This window comes from Trichechus manatus, unplaced genomic scaffold, assembly GCF_000243295.1.
Source record: "Trichechus manatus latirostris isolate Lorelei unplaced genomic scaffold, TriManLat1.0 scaffold00139, whole genome shotgun sequence".
In the NCBI taxonomy this organism is placed as follows: Eukaryota; Metazoa; Chordata; class Mammalia; order Sirenia; family Trichechidae; genus Trichechus; species Trichechus manatus.
Window position 1 is genome coordinate 4306295 of NW_004444075.1, and position 9621 is coordinate 4315915.

General features: G+C 34.4%; 1 protein-coding gene across 7 annotated transcripts in view; it reads right to left on the reverse strand.

Annotated features, from left to right (window-relative positions):
- Positions 1–9621, reverse strand: part of NAA15 (N-alpha-acetyltransferase 15, NatA auxiliary subunit) — an 85239-nt gene that overhangs the window by 41890 nt on the left and 33728 nt on the right. For 6 of the 7 annotated variants that reach the window (XR_002825471.1, XM_004385482.2, XM_023739749.1 and 3 more), the window contains 4 exons: positions 9041–9125; positions 6993–7097; positions 4673–4830; positions 3719–3853 (listed from right to left, as the gene is read on the reverse strand). Coding sequence is in view for 6 of the 7 variants with exons in the window: in XM_004385482.2 (XP_004385539.1) it covers positions 3719–3853; positions 4673–4830; positions 6993–7097; positions 9041–9125 (483 nt within the window). In the remaining variant the exon portion in view is untranslated. The remainder of the gene's footprint in view (positions 1–3718; positions 3854–4672; positions 4831–6992; positions 7098–9040; positions 9126–9621) is intronic. The other variant, XM_023739750.1, reaches the window with a different exon arrangement.

Here is a 9621-nt window from a genome sequence, read left to right on the forward strand (position 1 = left end):
AAAACCAGGCAAAGAAGCCACAAAAAAAGAAAATTACAGACCAATATCTCTCATGAATATAGATGCAAAAATTCTCAACAAAATTCAGCCAATAGAATTCAGCATCATACCAAAAAAATAATACACCACGACCAAGTAGGATTCATTCCAGATATGTAAACACGGTTCAACATTAGAAAATCAATCAACGTAATCCACCACATAAATAAATCACACGATCATCTCAATCAACCCAGAAAAGGCATTCGACAAAGTCCAATACCCATTCCTGAAAAAAACTCTCAATAAAATAGGTGTAGAAGGGAAAATCCTCAACACAGTAATTCCCAATGGAGAGAGGCTGAAAACACTCCCCTTGAAAACAGGAACAAGACAAGGATGCCCTTTATCTCCATTCCTATTTAATATTGTGCTGGAAGTTCTACCTAGAGCGATAAGGCAAGAAAAAGAAATAAAGGGCATCCAAATTGGTAAGGAAGAAGTAAAACTGTCCCTATTGCAGATGATATGATACTATACACAGAAAACCCAAAAGACTCCAAGAGAAAACTACTGGAACTAATAGAAAGATTCAGCAGAGTAGCAGGATGTAAGAGAAACATACAAAAACCAGTTGGATTCCTATACACCAACGAAGAGAACGATGAAAAGGAAATCAGGAAAATAGTACAATTTATAACAGCCCCTAAAAAAATAAAATACTCGGGAATAAATCTAACCAGGGATGTAAAAGACCTATACAAAGAAAAGTACAAAACACTACTGCAAGAAACCAAAAGAGATCTACATAAATGGAAAAACATACCATGCTCATGCATAGGTAGAGATGACATTGTGAAAATGTCAATTCTACCCAAAGCAATCCACAAATACAATGCAATCCCGATCCAAATACCAACAACATTCTTTAAAGAGATGGAAAAACTAATCATCAACTTTACATGGAAAGGGAAGAGGCTCTGGATAAGTAAAGCACTACTGAAGAAGAATAAAGTAGGAGGACTCGCACTACCTAACCTCAGAACCTACTATACAGCTACGGTAGTCAAAACAGCCTGGTACTGGTACAACAACAGATACACTAACCAATGGAACAGAATTGAGAACCCAGATGTAAATCCATCCACCTACGGTCACCTAATCTTTGACAAAGGCTCAAAGTCCACCAAACGGGGAAAAGACAGTCTTTTTAATAAATAGTGCTGGCAAAACTGGATGTCCATCTGCAAAAAAATGAAACAGGACCCATACCTCATATCATACACAAAAACTAATTCAAAATGGATCAAAGACCTAAATATAAACCTAAAAACTATAAAGATCATAGAAGAAAAAATAGGACTAATGCTAGCGGCCCTAATACACAGCATTAACAGAATACAAACCATAAGTAACAACACACAAACTCCAGAAGGTAAACTAGATGACTGGGGTCTTCTAAAAATTAAACATTCATGCTCATCAAAAGACTTTACCAAAAGAGTAAAAAGAGAACCTATAGACCAGGAAAAAATTTGCTGCTATGACAAATCCAACAAAGGTCTAATCTCTAAAATTTACAGGAAAATCTAACACCTTTGCAACAAAAAGACAAATAATCCAATTAAAAAATGGGCAAAGGATAGGAACAGACACTTCACCAAAGAAAACAATCAAGCAGCTAACAGATACATAAGGAAACGCTCGCGATCACTAGCCACTAGAGAAACGCAAATCAAAACCAAAATGAGATACCATCTCACCTCTAGCATTACTGGCACAATCAAAAAAACTGAAAATAACAAATGTTGGACAGGCTGCGGGGAGACTGGAACTGTTATGCACTGCTGGTGGGAATGCAAAATGGTACAACCATTTTGGAAAACGATATCGCTAGAAATAGAAATAGCATACAATCCAGCAATCCCACTCCTAGGCATATATCCTAGAGAAGTAAAAGCTGCCACACAAATAGACGTATGCACACCCATGGTCACTGTAGAACTGTTCGCAATAGCAAAAATATGGAAATAACCTAGATGCCCACCAACAACAGATGAATGGATAAACAAACTATGGTACATACACACAACTGAGTACTACACAATAAAAAACAATGATGAATCTGAGAAGCATCTCACAACATGGATGAATCTGGAGGACATTATGCTGAGTGAAATAAGTCAATCACAAAAGGACAAATATTGTATGAGACCACTACTACAAAAACTCATGAAAAGGTTTACACACAAAAAGAAACCACCTTTGATGGTTACGAGGGAGGTGAGGGGTCGAGATGGAAAAACACTAAATAGACAGTAGGCAAGTGGAAACTCTGGTGAAGGGTAAGACAGTACACAATACTGGGAAAGCCTGCATAAGTTGTCCAAGGCAAGGTCATGGAAGCTCCAGAGACACATCCAAACTCCCTGAGTGATTGAATTACTGGGCTGAGGGCTGTGAGGACCACGGTTTCAGGGAACATCTAGTTCAATTGGCATACATAGTTTATAAAGAAAATGTTCTGCATTCTAATTTGGTGAGTAGTTTGTAAGCAGCCATGTTAGATAATCCACTAGTCTCACCCCGTATGGAGCAAGGGAGAATGAAGAAAACCAAAGACACAAGGGAAAGATTAGTCCAAAGGACTAATGGACCACAACTACCACAGCCTCCACCACAACGAGTCCAGCACAACTAGACGGTGCCTGGCTACTACCACCGACTGCTCTGACAGGGATCACAATAAAGGGCCCTGGACAGAGCTGGAGAAAAATGCAGAACAAAATTCTAACTCACGAGAAAAGACCAGACTTACCGGCCTGACGGAAACTGGAGAAACCCCAAGAGTATGGCCCCGGGATACCCTTTTAGCTTAGTAATGAAGTCACTCTTGAGGTTCACTTCAGCCAAACATTAGAGAGGCCCATAAAACTAAAACGAGACTAAAGGGGCACACCAGCCCAGGGGCAAGGACTAGAAGGCAGGAGGAGACAGGAAAGCTGGTAACAGGGAACCCAAGGTCAAGAAGGGGAGAGTGCTGACATGTCGTGGGGTTGGTAACCAATGTCACAAAACAGTATGTGTACTAAGCATTTAATGAGAGGCTAGTTTGCTCTGTAAACCTTCAACTAAAGTACAATTAAAAAAAAAAAATTAACCCCAAAAAAGAAAGAAAAAGCACTGCCCTATACTCTTCAAAGTTATCAATGTCATGAAACGCAAAGAAACACTTAAAAATTGTTTTTGATTAAAAGAAACTGAAGAGAAGTGATAACTAACCGCAAGGTATGATTCTAAACTGGATCCTGAAATCGGAAAAACTGCTAGAAAGGATATAATTACAACAATTTGTAAATTTTGAATATGGATTTGATAATAGTCTACCAATGTTGAATTTCTTGACTTTTGATAATCATACTCTCTATAGCATTGACAACTATAAAATTATTCTCAGGAAACATGCACTGAAGCATTTAGGTATAAAAGAGTATCATATATGCAATTATTCTCAAATACATCAGGAAGAAAATTTAGCTAGAAAGATAAATTGTAAAGGAAATTGGTCAAGTATTAACAATTGGTTAATTTGGTGAACTCTTATAAGTAGTTCTTTGTACTTTTTGTGCAACTTTTCTGTAAGTTTGAAACTATTTCTCAAAATCAAAAATTATGAAGTCTTTGTACATACCTCTTCCTATTAGTTATACTTAGAATCAGACCTATTAAAATGACTTACCTGTTGTGTTTTCCTAAATTCTTCTAAAATCTTTGCTGCCATTTCATAATCTTCTAATAAATGGTAAGCAATAGCATAGCCAATCCATGATGCCCTCTGTGCAGGTCGAAGTTGAAGTAATTGATATCTCGTTTCCTTTAAGGAAAAAAGAACTTTTTCTTAGGTTTACAGTTAAAGTAAACACTCTTTAAACAGACTGCATTAATTTATCCCACAACACTGAACACTCTGTAACACAATGCTGAGAATAACAGAACTAAGTTTCAAAATACCCATACTGTTTAACTTTTGTATAGCCAAAGAAATCTTATTTAAGAAGCACAATGAAGCCTCCAAGTTAATCTTATGTTTTTGAAAACTGTAAGATAACCTTCTTTATTTCCTGATACACTTACTCCAAGACAGGATGGAAAACACAGTACCAAGGAAAAAAATTATTCAAAACTTCTCCAAAAAAAGTGCCCAACTACCGAGTTAACATACAGAGAAAACAACTCAGCATGGAAAAAAAGAATATGAAAAAGGGACTAAGTAGATTCAACACTGATTTTAGGGGTAAAAATAAAGCTACAAAGACAGAGAAACATATCACTCACAATGAACACATAAAAAGAAGAAATAATAGAATTTGTTTTCTAGAAAAATGTAGGAAGTGAGGGTTTTACATGTAAGTATCAAAGGTATTGACTATTTGAGGAGTATTAATGCTAATTTTCCCTGAAGTGATTAAATGACCTAGCACACTGATCCAGATCTGCCTCACATAGTGAAATAATTTATTTTAAAAATCTCATTATTCCCATCATAAACAGACTCACTACGGGGTAGTGGGGTGGGGGCATTCAATTATATTCCTTTTAAAATGCAAAAGTTATTTATCATGAAGTACTCAAAAGGTTCTAGTATTATAACAATATTTTCCCCTTAGAAACAAAAATTCTCTATTTTACTTACCCTGTAACCCTCAAGATCTCGCATTTGAATCTGTAGTAAAGAAAGGTCCCTTAAGATTTGAAGATTGTCTTTATCCCATTTTAGCGCATTTCTGTAACACTTAATGGCTTCATCATACTTCTTGTCTGACCTTTGGAGAAGGCCATAAACATGCCAACCTAAAGGATTTAGTTAAGGCTACAACCTATGAGTCAAAAAATAATATTCCAAACAATCTCCCAGGAAACTCTGAGAACTACAGCTATTTATAACATCATAAGCTTTAAAAAAAGGAGGGAATATAAAGACAGAAGGCAGTTTAACATAGCTGAAAAGAGTACAACTTTTGGAGCCAAGGAGAATTATGCCTAGCCTACCTTATTAGCTCTATGACCTTGAACAAGTTTTCTCATTTGTAAAACGGAAATAAAAATCGTACCTATATGGCAAAGCATAATAGTAGTGAGGACTAAATGGGATAACATATATAAAGTGCTCAATGTCTGGCACAAAGTAAACGCCTAATGAATGTTAGAAATTATCTTTATTATTAAAAGGAAATGGGACTCCATGACATATAATTATATGAAATCAATGTGAATTTTCTTTAACTAATAAGACCTTAGAGTAGCCCCTAGTATGATATAAAGTCCTAAAAATCAACCACGTATAAAACAAAAATATTCATTTATTTAACAAGCAGTTATTAAGAATTCTTAATTAGGGTGTATGTGACCAAAATAGACATAGTCTCCCACATTCCAAGAAGTTAAAGTCTAGTAAGGGGCACATATAAAGTGAGCAAAATATAGTAAGTTGTAAAAAAAAAAAAGGGGGGGGGGAATATGTAAATAATTCCACTGTCCTAATAGAGGCCCTTTCACTTTAGGCCCAGATTACTGCAGCAGTCACCCAATCATCCTACCTTTAGTCTCTTCTTTTTATTCAATCCTGCTAAGCAATCTTTCTAAACACACATAATCCAAGGGAAAAAAAGAGGTCAATCCACTTCCCTTTCCAAAACTTTACAATGTTTTCCTCTCAGTGACCCTCAACAGTCAGTAAAATGCAGAGTATCTAATATAATATGTAACTCAAACTGTATATTTAATATTAGAATTTTATTTGGAAAATAAACTTTGTTTTTATAATATAAATAAGTTAAAGCTTGGCAAAATCTCCTGAGTTGGTGGGAACATGGATTTTAAAAGTCTAAGAACCATTACCCTTCATAATCTGGCCCTCTATTACCCATCTTCTCATTCCTTCCCATGTCTATCACCAATACCCTATATTTCAGGACCTGATCACTTTTCTTGAGCATTTCAACAACCTTGTAACTACTTTAATCTTCACCTCTTAAAAATCCATGCTCCAGGAATTTAACAATGCTAAAAATTTAAAACAGCTTACGTCCACCAAGTAAATTAAGTAAATCATGGTAAATACCAGTAGAATACTACGCAATTATTTAAAATGATGGAAAGATATCCACTCCCAATTCACCTAATTCTGTTTTACTGGATTATTGACAATTCTTTGAAGAAGTCATAACATTTTTAAAGTGTTCTGTATATGCTTCCAATAAGTAAATCTTCCTTCAGTAGAATTTAAGCTCCTTGAGAGCAAAATCCACACCTTTTCTTCATCTGTACTGTGTGAGGGGCTTGGTAAACACTTGAAAACTTGCTAAATGTTTCAGCACGTAAAATTGTGTTAGCCCACAAACTAGGTACAGAAACATTTGTTAAAAGACAGTTTAATTAATAGGAAACCATAATTTTTTCTATACTTTCCCTCAGACATTTCTACTTGCTCTCCACCTCCCCTTAACCCATTGCCATTGAGTCAATTCTGACTCATAGTGACCCTATGAGTCCTTACCTCAATAAAATAATATTAATCTAGTATAGTGCTTAGCATTACGTGGTGCTTTCTTAAGCACATTATCTGAACCAGGATTCAAACCTAGGACGTACACTCTAAAGACAGCTCTTAACCAGTAGATTATATATATTGCCTCTCTAATATTCCTCGTATATCATTCTCTAAAATTATGATCACGATAAAATCTACAGAATGCCCTTTTTTACGAGTGGGAAGAGCTTCCATAGATTATTTTTTAAGGCAAATCCCATGTATCTGTGAGACAGAATACAAGAATATGTAGGTAGATAACAAATGTCCCCTGAATGAAGGTGGTTGCTGTTAAATTCAATTTAAGAAAGAATGATTTCCTCTAGAATCACATGGTAAGAGGATCTAAAAGTTCTGACTCCCAAAATGCTCCCTTACTCAAGATACCCCCACTCAATCCTTACAAATATCTCAAAAAGGATACACACATGACTCTTCAAGTCATTTCGCAAACCTCTACGAACCAATTCATAAGCTTCTTCCTTTTTCCCCAAACAGTTCAACGTTAATCCTTTCATAGCCAGAGTTTCTATTTTAAAAAATAAAGAAGAAAACAAATGTTACAATAGCCTAAATTAAGAACTTCAAGGAGATTACTGAGAAATTTTCCAGGTGTGTGCAGAATTAAAACACTAAAAAAACTGACAAACCAAGTAAATACAGATTTCTAGACTCCCTTCTTGGAACCAGGCCCTCTTAAATTTTATTACAGAAAAAGATACAAAAATGCATGTACATCTAATTGGAAAGATATATTTAGTAATTCATATGCTGACAAGGTACAATGACTCTTGCTGTTCTTCAGGGCAATGCCATGAGATAATCTTATATTTACACTTCTGTAAGCATGACAAATTTTACCTTGAAAACAGACTTCATTCTGTGAACCCAAGTTACATAAAGGTTAAATTCATCATCCAATGATTAAAACACACACAAATTACCTACATTCCTGATTTTCATAAAATTATTTTAAAATGACTCTTTGGGATTAAACATACAAGTAAAAAACATCAGAGACCTATCATTTGCAATCAACAGATTAAAAGAGAAAGCTGAGGAAAACATTGAATCCTCAGATAAAAAAGATTTCTAGTTTTATAGTATCTCATGACGCATAAAAGAATAAAACAATTGTTAAGATTTATACTTGCCTAACATTCATGACCAGAAATCTAGAATTTATTGCAAAAATAATTAAGAATAAAAGATAAGGATTAAAGGTACCATACTGGGGAAGCATCAGCATTTGTAGAAAAATACAGAATAAAGAAATGGAAGCAAAGTAGAGGGAGAGAAATCACGTATGAATGAAAAGGAAGCAAATGTAAGCCAAATAAATAAAACATACTTGGTAAAGAACCACACTAGCAAGGTACCTTAAAAAGTAATCCTTTTTGTCAAACAGGTAAAATCTATTTTGACAAATTTTACCAAATATCTTAAAAGTACGATATATTATCAAATCTAGGATTGCCATTACAAGTGTAAGACACACTATCTTTTAAAATACCATTAAAAAATACTGTCAATTAAATTATGATATTCCGTACGCAACCTGATTTTGGATACGTTAAAATATGTGGGAAAACTGCATTTTAGAATCAATGAAATTTGGTACTTTTCTATCCTATACCTCTATTATGACTACATTACTAGAAGTCACAGTACCAGTATTCACACATTAGAAGTTAATAAAAAAACAACCTAATACACAGTTGGCCAGCTAAAGAAGTACTTTTTTTATTTTTTAAAGAAGTACTTTTTTTAAACAAAGAAAAGTAGATAAATTTAGATACTTTTCACGTTATCAAATTAATTTCCAAAGAATCCTATTTCCTGACCCTGTGCAGGTCAGACCTGTGAAAACTTGTTTTTCCTTTGCCTCTTACAAGTTTAGTCACACTCTCACCCCTTGCTCTACAAACATATGACCATCCAGTCTTCTACCCTTTCCTAGGTAAAAGCAAGTAAACTTTCAGAACATGACAATATACAAATCATGTCTTTAAAAAAAAAAAAAAGTTGCCATCGAGTCGATTCTGACTCATAAAGGTGACTCAATCTTAAAATACAATTAAGATACAATGTTAAATAAAGAGATGCTAGTTCATGAGCAAGGGACCAAATGTACATTTTCTCAATAAGCTAAAGTTCTAAAGTAAAATTTTTTTAACACAATTTTACTTAAATAAGGATATTGCCCTACTAGGTTCTTCTGCCTCTTTCACAGCTAACATTCAAAATAGGAAAATAATCAGAACAAGTAGAATACGTTAACTATTTTCTTGGCATTACATTCAAAATACAGCATTCAAATTCAAATTTGTCACCTCATGAGAGTCACAGATTAAGAAGGTAACTGCTCTTACCCAACGCAGCTGGAAATAACACAACCCAAATAAGAGAAGCCAGACAAATAAGTAAAGCATCATCTACTCACACTTACAAGTACAAGGTATTTAAACTCACCTCCATGCTCTGCAAATTTGGGGTTAGAGAGGATTTGTTTACAGAATTTCAGTCCGTTTCTATACTGTTTATGTTCATAACATCTCTGTCAAAACAAAAGAAAAACTTTAGCAAGAAATGCAACAAGTTTAAATTCAATCCTAAAATTTTTTATTCTGTTAAATATAACAGATGACCTAATTTTATTTCCATATTCTTCTAACTACCACTAAAACATCGGTAAACAAAAATACTAAAGGTATAAATCCACAAAGTAAGTCAAAAGAACAGAATACAAATTAGGAAAAAAATAAAACCATAAACTCACTCCAAAACGTCCAACAATCAAGTGAAAAATGAGGGAAAAAAAGGCAAAGAAATTATATTTTAAAATAACATTTTCTTTTCTAGAACTGAATGGCAGAAGTCTGTCAAGCAAAAAGGGCCAAACAAGTGCCTGCAAAACAAACGGAAAAAAAAAAAAAAAAAGACTCCACTACAGCACATCACAGTAAAATTTCAAAGCCTGGGAATAAAAAAAACAGTCCTTAAAAACTTCCAGAGAGGAAAAAAAAAGTTACATAAAAAAGGATCTGGAGAGA